This window comes from Danaus plexippus (assembly GCF_018135715.1).
Source record: "Danaus plexippus chromosome 9 unlocalized genomic scaffold, MEX_DaPlex mxdp_26, whole genome shotgun sequence".
Lineage (NCBI taxonomy): Eukaryota > Metazoa > Arthropoda > Insecta > Lepidoptera > Nymphalidae > Danaus > Danaus plexippus.
The window spans coordinates 138,525-161,438 of record NW_026869848.1 but is presented as its reverse complement, the minus strand read 5'-3'; the positions used below and the strand labels follow the sequence as shown (position 1 = coordinate 161,438).

Sequence of the window (22,914 nt, the reverse complement as noted above, 5' to 3'; positions counted from 1 at the left end):
TGTGAGAGGGTGGTACTTCCTCGGTCGAGTCAGCCCATGTTCGAGCTGCAGTAACTTAACCACAGCTAGGCTCTATCACCCGAAAGATCTCTTACATAAATCAATCCAGTAATAAATTTAAAATCAAATCAAGCGATTTGTTAGCGACAAAACAAAACCCAAAACCTTGTAGGTTTTTTTATTTCACCATCAAAAAACTTTATCGTCTACACGAAATTTAAATTTTGATAAAATAGCCATGTAATATGTAATACTCTGCGATTGACTATATTGTCTCTTATGAGTGAATAAAAAATATGATTCATTATTAGGAGATATTTTTTGTATTTCATTAGTTTTATACAGAGAAGTATTCAAAGTGCTATTAAGATTTATTTTCTTAGTGATAATCCTGTCGAGCACTGTCAGGAGACTTGTGCCTGAAAGAAGAGGATGAGATTCGATGGACCTGCTCCGACCGCGGGCCATCATAAGCGTGGCTTGCTCTTAAATGACAAAGATTTAGTAGGACAAAAATATTTTAAACCGTTTCGACTTTTAAATCTGTAGGAGCAATATTTACGATTTGTGTATACGTTTGGGAATATCTGCTGTTTAAAGTCATTAGATACGTAAATTAAGTATTGAAGCCTTCACAAGTCTAAGTGAAAAATGATGTTTCTGACTCTTCTATTCAATATAAATTTGTCAATTAATTTTTTTCTTTTCTGCAACTACTTTTAAAATGCTTTTGAAAAAGATTATGGTTAATAAAAACATATTATATTCCCTTTTTATGACTTAATAATTTAGATCTTGATGAAGCATATAGATTTTTGAATGTCTTTTATTGTTCCCAAAACGCACTCGTCGCCTAGAAAGTAAATCTTATAAAATATACCTCAAAATAACTCGATACTATATTATAAAAAATAGATAGACAATTCTTCTCAGTCAAGACACTATACTCATTCATATATAATTACATGTTGTCCTATGAAATGACAATAGTAATGCGTTTTAATTCCGATGAAGCAGATTATGAGAGAATTATGTATCATTAAGAAGCTAATAAAGAAAATGGTCGGTTAATGCTGGCTATAAGATGAAAGGCGGCTGCGAGTGCGAGGAATGTCGGGGGAAAAGTTAGTCGTTTCTTAGGCGGCCGTAATGACGCGCATATTGATATTATTTTTACCATTCTTGTAGTTTATGGTCTCGTGCACGATGGGAAGACCTCATCCTCGTATAATATAATACATTCGATAGCTAGAAGCTATTAACGAGTCACCGGCGTGGACACCTCGAGACACCAAGCGGCGACTGTCGAAAAGGAAATCGTTTTGTACAATTAACTCCGCCTTCGACCTGTATGTATGTCTGAGCGCGTTGAATGTTCCGCGTTATCATAATGTAGCTACGTAATTGACCCTCGGCAACTCTGTCGCTAGTATGCCTTAACGATATGAAGTACCATTTAGCGAGTCCTGAACGTGGACGAGTGTCGGGTGAGATCTCGTCGGCGTTGTCAGACAACATCTCCGCCGCTACATTCCGAGACAGTTTCCGCCAGTATCACGATCTCAAGTTCGACTGATGCAGCCAGCTGCTATAGTTCATGACTGAATTATAACGATCCGCGAAACGCGAACCAACCGTTGTCACTCCAAACAATTAGAGTAGACGAACATTGAATTCATTATATTTAGGTGTAGGAGAGAAGAAAGTTTGGACTTGAGACTTGGTTATCTTTTAACTAAAATATATTACTTGTATCGTATAATAAACACCATAACAAATGTATGAATCAGTACATGGAGGTGCACGTAGTTTTAATAGTGTGTAATAACCTTTTGCCGTGCGACAGCCGCCTGTCCCGAGGTGTTTTGAAACAGGACTTATTGAGTAAGGCAAGTCGCTTCCAGTTTTTCTGTTTTATTTGAACAATGTCGCCTGTTATAATCGTGGGGAGGTGCTCGTTCACACCGCTCACACAGATATCAACTCTCCTCGCTATGAATGTTCGTCTGGTCGTTTGTTTTTTCCTCGTACCTCGCTGTACCTCGCTATATCCCGCTGTATCTCACAATCATGCAATCAATTGATTAGTTCGAGTTCAAAGTAACCGACTGATGTATACTTTATACAGGTTGATCGAGAAATACGTTTGTCTTTTACAATAAAATACAACGGTTTAAAATAATTAAAAATATGATGTTATGTTATGAACAGAAAACAATGAAGTAACAACACAATGTTCAGGATCAATTAACAGAGGAAGCTCCGGGCGAAGCTCCGGGTTATGATGAGTATTGGAGGGTGGTTGTGTGTGATCTGTGGTCTGGCAGGGCGTGCTGCTGGGCGCCGTGGTCCGTGGTCCGTGGCCGGCGCTAGGTCGTCGGTCGTCAGTGGTCAGTCCAGTGCTCGGCGGCGCGCGGGTCGCCCGTGTGTCATGTTGTCTCTCGCGTTGCTGCTCTGCGCGCACGCTTCAGGTCGCGAACCGGCCGGTCGACGACCCCACTTACACTCTGAGGATAAGCGCTCCCATATCATATAAATATCGTTAATATAACTCATTGTTTATTCGAGAACATTTTATTCTAAAGAAGTTGCGAACGAACCCCCGAGTGAGTATCAGGAGCTGAGACCGCGAAACATCTCGCAGGTATATTTTTTACAAAACAAAACGCGAAAGGACGTCTGGCTCGATGTGTGCTCCCGGACGAGAATAACAGCCTTCGGACGTAATAAGCTAAATCTCAACACATATTATATGTATATACAATATGTATGTATGTTGTCTCGCTGTAGATATCTCTTTAACACTATGTTTGCGAAGTTTAGCGCGCGGTTCGTATCTCAACGTCCGAGTTCAACGCGCGCTCCACTGTCTTTGTTTATTTTATTCAAACTTGAGTCCTCCCACTAGTAAATTAAATATAGTACTATACGGAAAGGTGTAGTCGATGTATATATATTGCTTGTTATATTAGTATTTCTAACATATTATTGTGTCTCTCGGAGGTCTCCGTTGTTCTCATTCCAAGTATTAGTGTGAAGTGTCCATCAGCAGTGTTTCATTGAGCGAGTCTGATGTGTGTCACTGGTTCAGGCTGTATTGTGACGAGGCCCCGATCCTCTAACAATGACATGTCTTACACACATACAGTTCGACAAACCCAGTGCAATAACTTAGCATCATTTTCTATATAATGTTTCCATAAGAGAGACTGGCTGGTATTACTATTATTTTTATATTGATATTGTAAAACTTGGTGATTCTCATTCAACGTTCATATTATTTATGATAAAAGTAAGGGTGGTGATGCAGAAATAACAAACGGATGGCAGTTAGAAATAAAAGAAAAATCATAAGATAGATAAATCAATAGCCACGGTTGAGCATTAATTATATACGTATTGTACGCAACGGACGTTCAGTAAACAGAAACAGACATTTAAAATAGTAATTATAGGTTGAACTAAACGTCTATAGATCTAAAAGAATGTGCGTGTTGGAGTTTGTTATTTTTGTAGCGATTGAATTCCGTGTGTCGCCCGGTGATGGCACTAGTTCATAAAACAGATAACAGTTTATCATTAACTATAAAACAGTTGTGGCTCCCTCCCACGGAGCTCTGAGGCCGGTCGGCCGCCTCCTGCTCGCAACACATTAATATATGCAAATGCGTTGACCGCCGCGGCCCTCGCCGAGACAACACAATATAAATCTTATGAGGACGTGATAGGAGCACAGCTCCAGCCTCCGTCGCTCGCTCACGCGACTTCTTATACTAATATTTGTCCTCCGAAAAAAACTCCTAATAGATCTCTGCTTCGTTATAATGACCTATGAAGATGTAGATACACTCGATGGAAAATTATATTGTGAGCTGAATGGAAACTACACTCGTCGTAACAGAGAGACCGGTCACCCGCTTCTTTAAATTTGAATATTAAATTAATAAGAATTAAAAATACGAAATCGTTCATGTTGTCAGAGTTCACAGAAGTCGCGAGCTCTCTGCAGCTCGTCAGTTCGTATCGTCGGACTTTTTTACTTATTCAATAAACGTTAAAAATAATTCTAATAAAATATTAAACTCACAAAAAACATTGAATGTTAAACGCACGTTCAGACGGATAAATCTTTTGTGAGTAACCGAACATGACTACACAGACGGTGTGTTTTAACGTCCTTGTTTTAAGTCTGTGTTCTTTTCTATTTTTGGACATAAATTTAGGCTTTTAGTGTATTTGATAAATAACCTTAGTTCAATATAGTATAGAAGTTATTCAAGTTGTTGTTCAACTCATATGTTTTACTATTCCGTACTCCGAATTCTTTATTTTGAAGAACAAACATAATGTATATTTATAGTTTTTGTCTTAAATCAAGTTGAGTTTTTCAAAGCAGGAATCTATTTAATATGATTGCTTCCGTACCCATGTTCGTCCAGTAACTTAACCAATCACTTCGTTATTAGTTGTTCTCTCGTGATCTTTGAGTGAACCGCGGTCGGTGTGTCGCTTGTGACTTACAAACATGATATCTGTTCGCTTTTATTTTTTCTAAGAACAGTTATTCTCCGTTAAGTCGACACAATGCCGTGTTCCCATGGGGCTGCTCTGACTGTCTCGAGCGGAAGTCAGTCCGCTCGGCCACCACTCCTCACTCCTCGCTCCGATCCTGGGAGCCCATTGTTTCGTTATAATTAGCATACATTAAAATACAAATTAATTATTTTATTTCGTCTGTAAAAATTAACACTTGGGAAAATTTTGAAGCGTAACCTTTAAATCATTTAGTTGTTATGATTTATATAAATACAATGTTTATGGCCTCTAGGTGCACATCACGAAAAAGCTGCCGCAGAGATATCCGTAAAATCCAATCACCTCTCACCTTAATAAAAATTATGGAAACATTATCTATTAATACGAGATTCCATAGATAGTTTCAGCTTTGTATTTAGGAGTAGAAATTTGACAGAACAGACGTTGAACAACACCTGTTACCAAGATGAAGTAACTGAACAGATATAATAAATGTTTGTACATTTCATATTACTTCATAACATTTCTTTATCAATATCAATAGAGCACGGAGTTCTGTGTCGCGACACATTTATTGAGTCTGTTGGTTTAGTCACTCCAGCGTAGAGTCGTGTTCGCCGTGTAGTATATACGTTGTGCTATACTTCTGTTACATCTGTTATTGATATTCACATAATCGGTGAGACATGTTCCAGTCCTCGTCTTTGTTTCTTTCAGTCGGTTGTTGTGCTCGGTGTGTCGCGAGGCCGCCAGTCTCCGGCGAACCTGGTCTCGGTAATGGTAGACTCGTGTCCTGTGTTTCGTGAATGGGTCGTCGTCAGGGTGCTGTACTGTTACGTTCAGTCTTAGGTGTTTCCAATATGAACCTTATTATATAAGTCTTAAGGCGGCTCGTTACTCCGTACTATAACTGTGCTACTCGTTCCTGTGCCCGGTCTCAGTTCCCACGCTCGCCCCGCTCACCACCTCACCTCACGAGATGAGGTGAGGTGTCTCCATTCCTCCTTACATCATTATGTTATTTAATTTTGTACTGTGATTTAATATTCAAGTAAAGTTTAATGAAGTGGTTGGGTCAATATTTAAAAATCTTTGATGGAATAGATCACCCATTAGTTCTACTGAAATAAAAATTTTTACATTTTATACTCTATTTATTTATTACATGAATTGTGGAGCGCTTATCACTCAAGTGGGGTTGTCGATACAATAGATTTGACCATCTCAATGAAAGCTTCATTATTATTCTTACGGTGTCTTTTGTTGTAGTTGGTTTTGGAGACATCGAGCGATCCCATTATGATACCAGAAGTGTGAGAGCGTCGGGTAAGTCGTTAGGTAATATACCGTAATTAATTCTCTCTCAATATCCTGAGGAGTTCGTCAGTCGTGTAACGTTACCCTCAATTCCGATGGATCCCTACTGTCCTTAATTTAAAGTCCTTTACTTTAGTTTCTGTTTGCAGATTCTCATTTTTATCATAACGGTAAGTTTTAATACACATTCTCTGTCATAGATTACAGTTTATCTGAATTATAATTTCGTACTGTTTCTAGTACTAAGTAATACTAAGGTTTTCGGATATACAAGGATTTTTTTTTATTTTATTAGGTATTAGCCCCGGCTTCGCCACCGACTCTTTACAAAAAATATAAAATAGTCTATTTAATTTTGAGAATTATTAAACATACATTATGATAATTTTCAAATCGTACGCCCGATTTAAAGGATTTAAAAATTAATTTACAGATACTGATGTAGGCTTGAAAACGAAGTAATTTATTTTGAAAAGACTTAATACCGATTTATGTTCTTAGCTTTCCAATAAACGCTTTAAGAATGAAAATTTTTAAGAGTTGTAAAATGGATATAGTATGTTATCCTTAAAGTATGGTACATATGCCACTGCATCTTTCTGTAGACCTATATAAGATACCCAATTCCACCATAAATTATTTTGTTATATCTCGAGGACATTAGGCAGCGTTTTGTTTAAAAGCTTTGAGACGGCTCATGTTTTCCCGACATGTTCACCAAATATCGTTAATGTACATACAAAAAATACAAAAATTTTACATATTATATATAATAATATTAGTGTACTAACCCCTTCTTCGAGAATCACGCTATCAAGTGGTGATATCTGTTTGATAATCGATGCAATAGTTTTTCCGTTTATCGCGAACAGATAGACAGACAGACGCGGCGAGGGACTTTGTTTTATAATATGTATTGATGATTGATGATTGATATTGATTGATGAACGACATAATCCAGATATTTCGGTCAAATACCACTTTCATCTCTGCCTTTGATCTCTGGCGATGAGAAGGAACCGAAAAACGCGTAGTATATCCGAAAACCTTAGCTTCATTAAAGTGAGTACTCGCGAAAATCTTAGTTTTGTCATGTTATTGTCAGAACATAATCAAACAAACTGGAATTAATTTACCAAGTCAGTGTACGTCACAAACTCTGTATTTCACATATGTACGTATCTTTATAATTTGTGTGTATTACGTATTCAGCGGCTCTTGTAGGTTTTGTTCCGTATTGTTTTAAAAAATAAATCATTTATAATTAGGCCACAGCCAGATTTAAAAGTCAAAATTGCCAATAGTAATCGCAATTCTCTCTCTGGGGTACTACTGGAACCTCTGGTTCCCATTTTCGCTAAGAGGACGTCGGTTGTTGGGAACGAATCTATACCAACTGTCTTCTCCGAGGAACTTTAGACGGAGACGTCTTACGGTCCTGTGATACATAAAGACTGCTTAACAGAAAGACAGGAATACTTTAACTATATAATTCACATTGTTTATATCAAATGGGAGTAGTTAATTATGAGAGGTCATTTGAGCTTCTGTATTTACTGTACTCTTATGACGAACAGTTACGGAAGATTAAAGATCGCTTTTATGATCTCACAATATTGACGGGACAAGTATAATATAGAACGGGTACGAGTTGTAAGATTCTACGAAATTGTAGTCTTTTAAAATGATAAGCGACATTAATATACCACAATTAACATTTTTATCCGAAGTAAAGTAGAACAATGTTCAGATAGTTAAAAATAATACAATAATGTTGAATTGTTTCAGCGGAGACAGAGTCTGGTTGTTACTACGAAGGCTCCTGGTTCGTGGCGGGGGCGGCGGTGAGGACCCGTGAAGCCTGCTTGTCCTGTGCGTGTGCTCGGGGCGCTCTCTCCTGTCGCCGGCGCTCCTGTGCTACCCCGCCAGAACCTCCAGTACAGTGCTCCGTGGTTCACCGACGAGGAGAGTGCTGTCCTGAACTCCACTGTCCAAGTCTGTCTCTTATTGACATATAACAAGATCCTATACACACGACCACTGAACATTTTTAGAGTCCACATCGGTTTTGTTTCAATGTGAAATACTCGTAATTTAAAACCAATTTTCATATGAAAATTTGTTTTTCAAACACTCATATTACGTGTTATGAAATACATTTAAATAATGAAATAGTGAGACACATAAATTATTGTGTTATGTATTCCTCACAAAAGTTAAAAAATATATTATTAATCATATGAAATACATATAATTTTGAATCCGACATGTAGTTCAATTCGTCTATTTCCAGATAGAATAACTTACTTGGATGATGCAGCATCAACAAGATCTGAGAATTCATATATTGATATGCCGTCTTCCATCGGTCATGGTAAGTAAATAAGACAATTACATTAATCACTGTCACTGATGGTCATTATTATTATATCCAGTTTACAAAATAATTCTGACATAAATTACCTCGTGAGTGTATCCAGCCTGCGTGGAAGGAGGCACGGTGTACGCGGCGGGGTCTGCGATGACCTCCAGCCTGGCCTGCGAGCAGTGCTTCTGTTTGGGCGGCAGGAGACGCTGCGTGAGACCCCGCTGCCTGCCGCCGCCCCCCGGCTGCTCGGCCCGCCCTTCCTCAGGAGCCTGCTGTCCACAACGATATTATTGTCTACATGGAGATAATAAGCCTCCCATTGAAACTGATTCTCATGGTACTGCAGCTTAGATCATAATAACGATCATGTCACCAATCTATATCATGTGATATTATTATATTAAAACCGTGACAGATAATAAAATCATTATTTAGTCTTTGAAATCATTGTATGTTATATGGATATAATCAAAATTACCTATGGACCTTAAAAACTAACTTTTTTATTGTTTCGTTTATATTGAAGACCGTTTTTTTTAATAATTTTAAATTCAAATAAAATATCAATTGCTCTTAATTAAAGAAAAAAAAAAATACATTAATTCACAATACACGACACAGATATTATATTTCTTTACAGATTGTTTAACCCCTACTGGTAAATGGATTCAGGAAGGCGGCCGAGTCAAGGAATCTGAAAGCTCAGATTGTGTCCAATGCTTTTGTCTTCATGGTTCCATCCGTTGTCAGCATCTGTCATGTGCTCCGATGTTACACGGCTGTAAACCCCTGGTCCAACCTGGACAATGTTGTGCCCATCAATACATGTGCGATCATAACAGAAATGGTAGGCAATAATACAGTCCTTATATAAAAAATATTTTGGTTTTTATATCGTAATGTTTGCATTTTAATGTTTTAGGAACAACGTTAAAAAATTTGAGTCAAGTCCGACAAAATGTACTTTTACCTTTGAAAGAGGAAATTCGATCGTTTCATACTTCAAAATCAGCTAAGAGAGAGACCACTCTCAGAGCAATGGAGTCTGTAAGCGAAAAAAGTACCGCTGCTGTGACGGTTACTAAAGAAGAACCTATTAAAAGTACTGTAAAAGTAAAAAGAAAAATAGATGAAAATTTGAGTAATGACACAGTGGCATCAGAAAGAGTTGATACAACCAGAGTGATGGGAGTGGAGACCACCCAAAATAATAATGACATTACGTCAACTACCACTCCCGAACCCACTACTGAGGCGACAGAAGAATTAATGACAGAACAACCCGAAGGATCAGTGAGAGTTATAATAAATGGCACCATCAACTGTACCGCGGAACTATCGTCAACGTCTTTGTTCCTAAATGTTACTAACACGAATGACACGATCTGGATACACAACGATGTGCAGCCTCGCATACCACTCATAGATCAAATAGAGAACTTGGACCACACATTCCCCCCAAGTGATATTATTACGGAGGGGAACCACGATGCTAACTTTGACGAAAACGAAACCTTTACAGTAAATGTAACTTCTTCTCTTCATACTAACAGCACTCGTACAACACTATCGACCGTATCGTCGACAGCTCTCCCTAAAACGATCCTCCCAGCCTTAATCGGAGCTGTTAATATTTCTAAAACAAAGAAAAACGAGTATGATTACGATTATACGGAACCTACGCTGCCGCCGTCGTTACCTAATTTGAAGTAAGTAAATTTTATATTTCTTTTATAGAATTTAACTATAATTGTACAATAAAACATATTATTTCAGGATCATTCCATTTGTAGCTGCTGACGCGGTCGTTGATAGTGATATGTCACCTAAAGAAATGTCCAACTATCCACCTTTAACGAAAGATGACAAATTTCCAGTTTACTATCCGTCTAAAGACTCGAAAGAGACAGTTTATGAAACGCACAGAGAGGACGTTTACAATTTAACGCATTATTCAATGTTTGCTCCTGCAAAAAATGAACCTCAATATCCGGGCATAGTACAGGATGAAGATGATGTCAATATCGCTTATCCGAGATTATCTGATGACGTAGGCTCAGACGTCCACGAGTACACAGTATCTGCATCTTTCGGGAATCCCAGCAAAATAAGTTCCAGCATCGTCAGCGAACCGAGTCTAACATCAAAATTTGATATGAAGTCCCCAGATGTAAATTTATTTTCACCTCCTGTAGAAACAGAAGGTCAGTAGAGCGTTGCTTTATGAATATAATCTAATATATCTAAATCATAGATTACTATTTTTTGTTTACTTCCATTCACTTTATTATATTTTATGATCGTAGGAGGTTTCGTTCCCAAAGACCCGGTGCTCATTGATGACTACTACACGCCATATCAAAGTACCTCATCTGCAATCATACCTCACTTAACAACGTCCATGCCATTGAATACGAAAGGTATCGTATTGTATGGGTGAATTATTTTCGATTTACAAATATATTAATGTTACCTAAGACATATAAGAGCACTAAATATCTATAAAGGACTCAAAATATGCACTTAACAGACCCGAATAGGATACTGTCATACATATTTAAAAATATCCAAACATTAATTATGTAATCATTAACGTGTTTCAGATGAATGCCTATCAGACGATGGTCGACCGGTGCCTGAGGGTGAGTCAATCAATATTGAATGTTCCATCTGCTCCTGTATGTGGGGAGAACTTCACTGCTCTCCGCGACCATGTCACACGCCACCTGGCTGCAAAAGACTGATGATTAAAAAGAACAATGTTGACTCATGCTGCGGAAAATTAATTTGTGATCAAGGTACATATGATCGATTTAGTTTTCTTATTTAAATTTCTTTACAACTATATATGAGTTGTTTTTTTTTTTTCTATTTTTCAGATGACAATATTCCAAAGGTTTCTAATACATCTACTCCAGGTTTTCAAGAGAGTTTTAACGAAACATTTAGCACAATATTTGAAGATAAAAACAACATAAACGTCACCCAAAAAGAACATCCAACAGTTGATGAGGACGTAAATAATGACAATAAAACAATACACAATGTGACGGAAAACCACACGTTAATAGATACTTTATTTGACAAAACAACGAAATCATCAGTTATAAGTGGGATTACTTTAAATGCTACAACAACGGAAACAGTAAACAAATTCTCTACGAGTAGCAGTCACCCTTCAGACTATGAAGAAGAAGATGATGAGGACGAAGGATTCTCTCTGGGAAGTGTTTTAAAACTCTTGTTGAGTGAAACGTACGACACGACAACTTCTGCCCCTAAGAAGAAACCGCCGACCACAACTCATATACCAAAAGTAGTTTCAACTACAGCAGCGACCACGACAACGAGGAAACAGTCAAATATTCCACCGTTTGTTCCTCTAACACAACATTTCCCTTACATTCCTCCGAAACAATCACTTCATCGATTCAATACAGTTGATAGAATTGATCATTTGGTGTTGGGAGAAGCAAGCGCCATCAGGACGACCACCACACAGGCACCTGTCACTTACAAACCGGTCACTTACACCACAACCAAAAAGATTTTCACTACCAAACCCACTCAGAGGCCGGTCATCACAAAGTCCGTTGAAATTAACAGCAAGGAAGGCTTTGTAAGTCAATCGGTAGAAAAGCGTCCTACCTCTAATCTATTCTCCGGGTTCGGTCTGGGTTTACCGAAACTAGCCGGCTGTAATATCTATGGACGAATGTACCGGGTTGGTAGGATCATCGCCGAGTTGTCTTCGCCGTGCCAAGAATGTAAATGCACCGAGGTTGGAGTTCAATGCCGTTCTTTAGGTTGTTGAGAACCGTTTCTTTTTAACTTATTCAGAGATGAACTTACTCAGAATTGAAAAGTAGAACAAGAAAGCGGACTGCGAACAGTTCTGTACAGAGAATGGATCAGTGTGATTGTTAGCATAAGATCGATTTAGACAAATATTTAATTTTATATCTTAGAGATTAAATACTTTTATATTCAGAAGCAACAGTTTACAGACGTTAGCTTTGATCTCACATAGAAATAAATCAAAGGAATTCATGTTGAAAATTCAGGTCCACACATAACAAACTGACTTGCCTCAATAGATTAGTGTATAGAAAAAATATATTTAATAATAGAATTTTAGGAATTCGAAGATAAGAATTGTTTTAAGAAATTTAATAATAAAGGAACTCCCATGACGATGAAGTCTTCAGTTTGTTAAAATTTACATTAACACAAGTAAATGTAGATTGTTAAGAGCCGACAACAGGAACAAGCATTATTATCAAATGACGACCAGCTGAAGGAAATCGACAAATAAAAAATATACATACTCACAAAAATGACTTTAATTATACGTTAAATTCAATTTCAGTCAATTCCAATAATATATTGTTATTGGTGTAGCTTTTATTTGATTAGGTAAAAAATATCATCAACGCAAAGCTTACCCTAAGAACACAAAAGACATTAAAATCATTGAATCCTAGCATTATAAAAATGACAACATTAAAAACTCACTTCATGAACTTACTCAATTAAATGAATACACAATAGTTGATATGTACAATGTATATACACAAGATATTAACAAACTTTAGAAAACTTTAAAGCTTCCGCAGCGACAAACAGACTGTGACCCGAGAAACGCGCGTCCCCGAGCGTAGTTCTTACATTAAAAATATTTGACTAGTAAGAATAATCAATTCTGTTAACAAGCTAAAAATATCGTTTCAGTAATACACACCTTGTATCTTAATAAAGATTCACAACAGTATTGAAAGTAGCCACTTACTTACATTACAGACTTAGAACATTTTTTGATATAGAACGCCCATAAGACATTTAACAGGTGAGTAAAATCGTTTTACCAAAACTGAAATTTTACTAAAATTCCTCACACATTATGTTGTAATAGTTTCCTTATTGATACTAAAATCGTTTGCTTTTTTTTTTAAGTTAAACCTAAATTACTAAACCTTATAAAGTTTTCATTTTAGGTAACGATGGAAGATCGTTCTGATGGAAGACTTGCTCTTTGTTCTTTCCTTATTTATTTAATTCCGAATAACTCCAAATCGATCCTTTATATTTTATAGAATCTTTCTGCAATCAATCTTTTGAAGTTTTCACTTTTATTCTCCTCTACGACGTTGAATGGACGGAAGATATGGTCCTTGACTTTGATCAACGTATCTAATCGTCATATACATATTTTATTGCAGGATAAACGAGACGTCATCTTCCTGTCCAAAGATGCAGAAGTTGTTTCTTCGTAGTTACTGGTCAGGGTCGGCGCCGCAGCCTCATTCTCATTAAGTGTCAGGTGAAGTGATCAAAGTCCGCCCAAAACATGTAATGCATAATAGCAGCAAGGACCCCGGCCGCCAACAACATACAGGAAGCTACGCGACAAACTGTGATTTTGGTCTGTGACGAATTTTCACCTGTAATTTGTAAAATTATTCATGCATTATATTTTGGCTAACGTTTTAGTCGTAGAGTCGTATGATCATATTATTGTATTTTACGTTACCTGTGAAGGCGATGAACGCTAGCGGCACGCCGACCGCAGCCCCGAGCGCGTGGGCTCCCCACGCTACATGGTTGCTTTCTTTCTGATCCGGAGCCTGCAGCAGCGCCCAGCACAGCTCCGAGGCGCCCAATACGACCACACTCAGGGGACGGAACCACCACAGAGGGATATGACCGAACCTACAAGAAAAAAACCTTGTTTATGAAGAATCTTCTATTGTAAAATATAATATATTGAGTAAACTTCATCTCTTTGCATTTCTCCCACCTCAGACAGACATTGGGTATGTGCGCGGTGAGAAGAGCGTAGACGGCGGCCGAAGAACCCACCACCCTGACGTGAGGCTGTAAGGCACCAGCTCCCAAGGCGCCCGCTGCCACACCGCCCGCCCACACCAGCGCCACACGAGACCAACCTTGCTCGCGCTCCAGACGCCACCCCACCTTTATATGTATAGAATTTTAAATTCATAGTACGAAGATGTTTTAAAAATAACAAATAAAAATAAACCTTATAGTTATAATTATGTTTAAAGACGTGGAAATACATTTTGTAAAACATAAGGAATACGAATGTTGCATAAATCGTTGTACGGTCTGTGTATCACAGCGTTGATTTTATTAAGAAACTGTTATAAATGTGTATATTTATAGAAATATTGTGTTGAGAAACGTTTAAATTGTTATATGTTATTTTAACTCTAAAAGGATTCTACTCACCGTTAGGGCAACTATTGCGTTAAGTGCTAAATGCGCGGGGCCGGCGTGGACGAAGCCGTACGTGAGAAGTCTCCAGGGTTCCCGCCACCAGCCACCCGGCGACCACTCGAGCGTCGCACGCCACTTGTCTGGTCCACAGAAATGTACCATCACCTGGGAATAATACAAAACCTTAACAACTTGTCTTTGGTAGTAATCAGTTATTAAACAAATAATACTAACAATAATACTCAGCATGGTGATGATGAAGTAGGGCGGCTTTAATGCTTCTATTAATTTTTCCTTTCGTTTTTGGAACTTCGACTTCGTGTTATGTTTTGTCTTTACATTTTTCAAACTTCGTGGGTATTTCGCGTGCTTTTTTGGAGCTCCCCAGACTCCTAACGTGAGACCAGCTTGGAGTTTAGCGGTTGATTTGTGATGAGGCTTATTTCCCAGGAGTCTCCTGTTCTCTCCGGGACTGTTGGTCCTACTATCGCAGGCCAGCCCCGGCTCCTCGTTCTCGACCCAGGCCTGCACAGCGGGCGGCTCGTCCGGTAGAACTCTGCGGCCCTGATGGGATGTCTCCTCCTGGTAGTCCCCGTTCAGTCTCTCCGTCTGGTCAAATAAAACATATTTATGTTGTATATAAATAAATTAAGCTATTATCCTTTTTTAAATGAATGTGAATGTTATCATTTTACCTCTGGACACTCCTCCAGGTCGGGAGTCATTCTGTCTTATGGTAAGCTCTATTGTCATCTTCTATCGCCGCTGACGGGAGCTCATCGATCACACAACAGCCTGGCGATGTCTCACATCCAACGGCTTCTGATAAATTGTTATCCTGTGTTTAGAACATTACAAATTTATAGTATTAGAGGAGGAAAATGTTTTCATGGGAATCCGATAATTAGGAAATCCCTGTAACTTGTTCGGATATTGATTTAATAAATTGCCCTGCGGTTTTGTATCTTGTCACATGCACCCACAGACGGACATCAGTTTATAAGAAGAGTTGTTATCATTATAATATATTATATTTTTTATATACATATCATGTGATTGTATTTACATTTTCAAAACTATATTACAAAGTCCAGTGAATTGTACAATTTTGGTATTTATTATTTAAACGTGAAACAACCAAACATTTTAAATAATCAAATGTATAGAGAATAATTGTCACTATATGTTAAAGTGAAGGGGTTTAGAAACGGATCACAGAACCATTCAGTAACAGCCAGGAAGGCATTCAAACCAATAAACAGTTCAAGTATGGGAGGAGCTTGTTTCATTTATAATTGGGCGCTCATTAGTGGAGGCTGATATGAAGCCAGCTCATTCTGAGAGCTCGAGTTTCAAAACATATTTATCTCTTTATACATTTTCCAAGCACTCGCTACAGACAAGCGACTCGTAATGAGAAAAGAAGTGATGTAAAAAATATTAATAAACAAATCTCATCCTTGGCGCTGGCTGGCGCGTGCCTTATACGTGTGTAATCAACCGCTCAGACCGCAGAATCCTTCCAGCCTCATAATATTTACAAGGAAGTATTTCATTGTCTATTTGTTTCGTTTCTAATTATAGTCGCATTAGTCTCAACTTCTGTCGTTGTGTTTTATATTTATCTATGTTATTTATTACGTGTGTGTGAGTTTTTCCGTGTTCGTTACTAACCTACACAACATTATCGAAGGTCCCTCTTTCATTTTGATAAAGTTTCGAGAGACGTTACCTATGAAGCTTTTTGTATAACCCATTTGACACTAGACATTTACTCTTATTAATAATGACAATCAACAGACTCCTCATTAAAAATAAAACGTAAACAAGGAGGTTTTATATTTTTTAATAACAACATTAAGGCTAAAATAGAGTTATAAGCGATGGAATTATAGGAGTGACATAAAATTTAAAATCATCTTTGAGAAATATCTAACAATTCTTTAATTGTGGAAATCCAAGAAGCTTTGAGAAGGAACCTTTAAAGTACACTCGAAAAAATAAACCCACTTTGTGAGTTGGGTTACAGATTTTGTAATGATAAGATTTGTCGGTGATTTTTGCCCTATTTATATAATAGTTTACTAAGTTATTGTTAACAAAAATGAAGCGATATACAATAATATGCAAACGAACATACAGACATAGTGTTCTGTAGATAATTATAATCTGATGGCCGGCTGCCATCGCCGCTGACCCTCGATACTGATGAATGGTCTGATATAAAGATACGGCGCGCGGCGAGCCAGGACTTTAATATTTATTGTTGGTCATTGTTTGTTAATCCGTTAACACCGCAGAAACTAGGACGTCTCATACTGAATACAAATGTATGCTATGATATTGTAAACTTGATTTAGAAGAAGATGTAGACACGGCAAGTGAAGACTTCAAACTAAACATACGGAGTGGGAACGAATTTCATAGCGTTGTTCGCCTGAACGCGAGTAAACATTAATCTTTGTGTATAAACTGTTCAGAGAATATAGAGCTGAATCCGTAACACCGGCCACGTGTCTGCTTAACGTCACTCCTCTTAATGTAAACTGCAACATTGAGTTATTACACTTCGATAACATTTGAATTCTACAAACATAACATACCGCGGCCTCGCCAACAAATAAGTTTAAAATGTTCACTGCGAAACAGAAAATAATATCAAACACGATAAGTGTGGCAGGACGGGGCAGGTTGGGAGTTTAGTGTGGACTGTAGAGTGAGTCATTCAACGAGGTCGAGACGAGCCGCGGGAGGCAGGTAGTATAATAATAAAATAAGGTATCTCGCTAGTTCGTGAGTCATCGACAATTAGAACTAACGGCTGATTAATGTCCACAATACAATAATACCTTACAAACGTAATGTTCACATATATATTATTATTTATATATATATATATATATATTTCTCAAGCGTTTACAATAATAATGTTAAAGAGATAAACGTGTACTTATATGTACTAACAAATATTTCAAAAAATTATTTAAATGAAAAACATTTAAAATTCACGATGTTGAATAGAATAATTTGAAAACGCCTTTAAATAAAACTTGTGTAAGGAATAAAGATTATTGTATTTATTTAATATTATCGAGTATAAAAACAGCAAGCTAATCTAATCTGTAATTATGATAATTGTTACGCGTCTTGTCTTATAATTGTATAAATACTATGAATTTAAAATTCTTTGAATTTGTGAAGATATGAGCAATCATAAAAACCGTATAATGTTCCTAAAAGCTGCTAAGATAACGTCTTACCCAAGGGACGACGCGATCCAAACGATCCTCGCGACAAGCGAGTCCTGAGAAACGACAGGTTCGAGAGGGATTCAGGGAACGATGGCAAATGAGAACTTTGTTAGGAGAATGTGTAACATCTTAAGGAAGTCTTATGTGTTTAAAGCAGAAGACTAGACTATGAAACATTCCGACTATCACTCTATTAATTCATTATAATTATTTATTAGACAGACCGTCACGTGTTCCATGGCGTGACCTTACATAAATCTGTTGGGTGTTTTCCTATTGTATTAGAATTACTACTATGTATAATTAAAAGATTTTTTTTTAGTAAAGTCAAGAATACGGTAAGTACAAACACATAATTATTATTTTTATTAGAAAACAAAATTCGGTTCTTTTAAATAAAAAATACCAGAAACTTGTTAATCTTTTGTAACTTAACATCTTTTTTTTTTATTTAGACAGTCAAATAAATTCTATTTCATAGCTATAGCTAATTCACATCCGCGGCTGTGATCGGTGATTAGCAAAAATATCAATACTTTTATAAAATAAAATATATCTTCGCTACCTTCATACGAGTTGGTCGCACACAAACTGAACTCACTAGAGCCACTCTTCTACTATTTCAAACCCAATGTATTATATGTACAAAATGTATTTTTAATGTATAAAATCTGTTGAATCTTGAATCTTATCATTCACTGAGTAATGCTCTTGGTTCGTCTCCAAACCTCCAAACCCAATCATTTCAATATCTTTTCCTCGACATGTCACTACGAGTCATATTTGCGCTACATGTTTAAACATGACCCCATTCCGGACCGCGTGTGGTCGATACGGTTCATTGTAATTTTGGAAGGACGTCAACATTATCCTTAAAATAGTCGCAGGCACTAATTGTTATTGAGCTATGACGTCATCAACAAACCCCCCCCCCCACCGCCGCAGATGGATGTTTGTGTGTTCATGAACCATTAAAGTAATTGCCGTACAAAATATTTCAACTCTGTCCTGTTGTTCTTAAGAGGACTTTCTCTGTCAGTTTTATATTTTTGTAGTTGACCATTAATTGTAAGCGTACTAAAGACATCAACATTAATTTCAGATATCTTCGTTGATTTTTTCATCCTTAATATTTGCTCAGAACACCTTTCATCATCACCTCTGACGTGTCACACTCAAGATGAAGGTTTTTTAAATCACTAAACGTACCTTAATGTATACATTCCGAGATGTTGACCGAACGCAGTCCAACAGTTACACGTAACGTATTTATCTTAAAGCTCCTCGCGAACCGCTCCGAGGTTTATGGCGGCAATATTATTTTATATCTTTAATAGCAAGCAGTTCAAGATTTACGCAAATAAAACATATCCAACTCGGCTATCATTCACCGGTCTATATAAATATATAGAATTACATAATTGTATAGAACGAATGAGATACTCGTTGAGACATATTCAGCGTATGATCGTGATGAGACAATCTAGTGTCTCTCGGTGTGTGTGTAGTGTATACCTAGCGGGTAGTCAGTAGTCATTGCGGCCGGGAGCCGAGTTTTGATTATTTTCTGTTACTAACATTTTTCAACAAAAGCCGCGTCCGCGAGCAGACGCATTGTCCTCGGAATAAAAAACACTACCGGCTCTAATGAAGGGCTGGAGTCAGTGAACTATCGATCGCGGAGGCACCAGGGAAGCGGGCTGGTTGAGGAGGGACTCGGCTACCTCGTCATCACGACCACTTTACATTGTACACGTAAAAGACTTTCTATGCATAACAATAATCATCATTAGGTAGTTTTTAAGGTTACATTAAAAAATAACCTGACTAAAAGTCATGACAATGAACACAACAGTAAAGCAACCAGACCGAGGCGCACTCGAGCGCCAGCTTAGACTTTACGAATTCCAGGGAAGTGATTCGAGACGAGAATGATTTTAAAAAAGGTTCATATCGATCCGAGCTGTCGTCACAGCTGGCTGGAGGGACGAGAGGAGAGGCTGCGTGCCTTAATGAGGTTTACGTGAATACAAGGGAGGTGCAGCAGATATAGCTACACACACATACACACACCTCGGAGGGTAGACGCACATACTTCCCGAGACATTAACTCACAGTCGTTACTATTAATTCATATCATAATGATGAAAACACGCTGAGAGATAAGGACGGATCACAGCCATAAAACGCCATGACTGGGAGATTATCGATATAATCCTATGATGTTAATGAATGTCTGAAGGGCCCTCGTTAGTGTATTACTGGCTTGTTAAAGGATTCATTGTTGGATATTGAATAAGAGAATAATATAGAAAACTCAGGCTCTTGGATGCGTGTACTCGCACCTCATCGTGTACAGACTTTACAATATTCGGTGATTAAGCTGTCCAGATTTAAGTTTAACTTCTACAAGTTGTGTAAGGTTTTTGTTCGTTTATTTATTACTATATATCAAAAATATTCACGACTCTGTTATGTATGTACTATGACAACTTTTCACTATTATATAACACAGGGCATATTGTTATGATAGAGTCACGTGAAGTTGTTAATATTGTTACAGTGCATCAAACAAACGACATCGGGTTCTCGACTCGACCTGCCTCGCCCCCGATTAATATTCATTATAATATACTACAAGTAACTAATTTATTTTAAACGATTCTTATTCTTACGTTAATCAACTCTTGTAACAGCATACATTAATGGAAGCCGAACTTGGTTGTTAATGTCCATCGCGTCGACTTTAGACCACATTTCATATAAAGTGACATCAAACTTATATTAATAGAAAAATAATTGATTTAGTTATCTAAAGTGAGTAAAATCTGCGAATAGCTCCTCCTGATACATTATTGTTCTGAACATCTTCCCGGAAGTCGTAATGACCGATGAGTTATCTCTTAAGTTACGATAAAACTTTTCTACAAAAATGTCGTACAAATAAAGTCCTTGGGAACGAACAGACACAAAGGATACTGTGAAAGCTCGCTAATAAATCATGAAAGTTGTAACAAATGCATATTTCCTGTTATAAGTTATTTATATATTCATAAAACAATATAATAATAATGTTTATATTTCTGTATAATAGGATCTGTGTCTCGGGCGAGTTGTTTAACATATTTTAACAATAAATTCCTCATAGTATTTAGTCTCTATCGCAAACAGTAAGTATTACGAGAAAACCACAAATGATTCACGGTTTTTTGACTTCCATAGAAATGTATTAATATAACTTCCTTCTTAGCTATCTTCATAATATGTTAATACTACCGTTTTAACTAAAACAACAGACACGGAGAATAACACATACTAACAGAGTACGTGTAGCACTTACCTCACGTGGAGCGGACTTATCTCTAACGTGATAGTAAACGGCTGATGCTAACACTCCGAGAGATCGTTATCACAGTCTCATGTAAACAGTGTGTGACACGAGACGAACAGACACACGTCGAGCCGGAATAATAACTTATTATAATGTATCGCCAGTTTTGATATCGAAGATAATAACAGAGTTCACAATATCACTATTACATCACTATTATATACAATGTCAGTTATATTTATCAGATAACAAAAATCTTATTCAACTTCCACAGTATATAGTGTAGTAGAAAATATGTACGTCTGTGTGTTCGGGGACGAGCGAGTGCGGCGAGCGTCGCGGCGTTACTGATAACAATCATAGAAAGTGCAGGCTGATAATGAACAGCTGACACTATGAAGCAGGAGAATGGCGAGGATCATGATGCAGATGACAGTACCCACAGACCTTGACCCTGGTGATGTACCTCTGACATGCTGCAGGATGTTATACGCAGAGACACGTTTTCAGTATCATTAATAACTACAGGTCATAAAGTTCAAAGTTTCAAACGTCATGGCTCATTTCTCGTTGCGTTTTATACACTTTTGCTTTATAATTTCTACAATGTGTTAATCTCACTCAATATTTTATATTTAATTCAATATATTTTCTAACATTTTCTCTTAAGCTCAATATTGGAGAAACCCGACTTAGTGGATGTGTTCAGTCAGAACCGAGCTCGCCATCCATCAGTAATATAGACCAACATTATTATAATTTAGTTTTCTGATTTATTTTTTATGTCACCGTAATAAATTTAGTAAATCAGGGCTTAGGAAGCGATAAGCGGTCTGCTTGTGCCGGGTGACCTGGTCACTGGCCAATGGCGGGGTTAATGAACGTTATCACGATTCCAGAGATGATAAGGAATGACGTCATGTAGCATTCAGCAGTGACGCTCAGATGGTAAATATAAAATAAATAAAAAATATAAAAACCTGCCCACTCACCGATTGATTGACGACCGACGAAGGTGCAAATGAGTTGCACGATTACATTGGTCATTGCAGTCCACAGAAGAGTAAATTATTATATTAATCACATGTTTGTAAATCTATATTTTCATTGTACGGAGGTAAATCTTGTATAAAAAGGGATTTTTTAGACGTTTTTCAGCAATTTTTTGATAAGTATTGTATTCCATTCATTGAAATGTTTTTTTCGTGACTTCAATATTGGAGTGTGGTTACAACAGGGACCGTACGAGACTCGGACACGGACGAAATACATTCAGCCGTTGACTGACGAATATCAGATTCACTTTAGGCATACCGCGTTATAGTATTCAAGGTATTTAGATAAACTCGGATATTCGTATTTGGTTTTAAACGTTCATCGAGCTACGTTGTACGAGACGTTTCGACTACATTACAGTAACCGTGATCGCGATCAGTCAGGTGAGAGTTACTGTTGTCATCAACCACCAACGATTTCTTAGTTTATTTTGCACATTGCTCTGGATGGAGGCAGGTTTGTTCTTTTAGGATTACATAAAATCAGAACGTTTGTTAGTTTAAGTTGCCTTGCGAATTCTACTTAATATATCTGTTTAAGAGTTGGTCTGCTGGCAAAACAAATAGATTAAATTGTTTTGTTTATAGACTGCGTGTTGATGTAAAAATATAGCATCTGAGAGAATTTTACAAATTATACATGGTACGTATTAGTGGGGCTTAGGTTGATTTTACAATAGATTTTCAGAACATTTTTTCAAGACAATTTAGTTCAATAGTTGGGCCATGTCTGCGTATTGTTGTTGTTAAAACCACAGCGTCTATAACAATGAGCTGTGACCCGTGTGACTGTTCATTGCGAACATTAAGACTCCAAAA

At 37.3% G+C, this 22,914-nt stretch overlaps 2 protein-coding genes across 4 annotated transcripts; one reads left to right on the top strand and one right to left on the bottom strand.

The window, feature by feature from the left end:
• The first annotated feature begins 2,269 nt into the window (after positions 1-2,269).
• Positions 2,270-12,547, top strand: LOC116767601 (uncharacterized). Of its 3 annotated transcripts, none has more exons than XM_061527453.1 (11): positions 2,270-2,471; positions 5,806-5,862; positions 7,642-7,848; positions 8,147-8,227; positions 8,325-8,558; positions 8,862-9,068; positions 9,144-9,930; positions 9,998-10,425; positions 10,528-10,641; positions 10,825-11,019; positions 11,101-12,547. In XM_061527453.1, exons 1-11 carry the CDS (start codon positions 2,282-2,284, stop codon positions 12,033-12,035), a joined length of 3,435 nt encoding a protein of 1,144 aa, XP_061383437.1. In that variant the 5' UTR covers positions 2,270-2,281; the 3' UTR covers positions 12,036-12,547. The 3 variants fall into 3 exon arrangements, with proteins under 3 accessions (XP_061383437.1, XP_061383436.1, XP_061383435.1); XM_061527452.1 differs by having other exon boundaries at positions 5,806-5,874; positions 8,334-8,558; XM_061527451.1 differs by having other exon boundaries at positions 5,806-5,874.
• Positions 12,547-21,365, bottom strand: LOC116767602 (rhomboid-related protein 2-like). The gene is made up of 7 exons (XM_032657998.2): positions 21,050-21,365; positions 15,154-15,296; positions 14,693-15,067; positions 14,471-14,623; positions 14,019-14,194; positions 13,752-13,930; positions 12,547-13,662 (listed from the first exon to the last, which is right to left on the bottom strand). The coding sequence occupies exons 2-7, from the start codon at positions 15,181-15,183 to the stop codon at positions 13,538-13,540; spliced, it is 1,038 nt and encodes a 345-aa protein (XP_032513889.1). The 5' UTR covers positions 15,184-15,296; positions 21,050-21,365; the 3' UTR covers positions 12,547-13,537.
• Positions 21,366-22,914: the final 1,549 nt, after the last annotated feature.

Bases quoted from the DNA above. Each gene is read 5' to 3' on its own strand.
- LOC116767601 (XM_061527451.1), top strand. From the start codon at position 2,282: ATGATGAGTATTGGAGGGTGGTTGTGTGTGATCTGTGGTCTGGCAGGG. The intron at 8,559-8,861 runs GTACTGCAGCTT...ATTTCTTTACAG, and splicing joins CATTGAAACTGATTCTCATG to ATTGTTTAACCCCTACTGGT. The intron at 9,931-9,997 runs GTAAGTAAATTT...ATATTATTTCAG, and splicing joins CCGTCGTTACCTAATTTGAA to GATCATTCCATTTGTAGCTG.
- LOC116767602 (XM_032657998.2), bottom strand. From the start codon at position 15,183: ATGACTCCCGACCTGGAGGAGTGTCCAGAG. The intron at 14,624-14,692 runs GTTAGTATTATT...TATTATTCCCAG, and splicing joins TCACCATGCTGAGTATTATT to GTGATGGTACATTTCTGTGG. The intron at 14,195-14,470 runs GTGAGTAGAATC...ATACATATAAAG, and splicing joins ACGCAATAGTTGCCCTAACG to GTGGGGTGGCGTCTGGAGCG.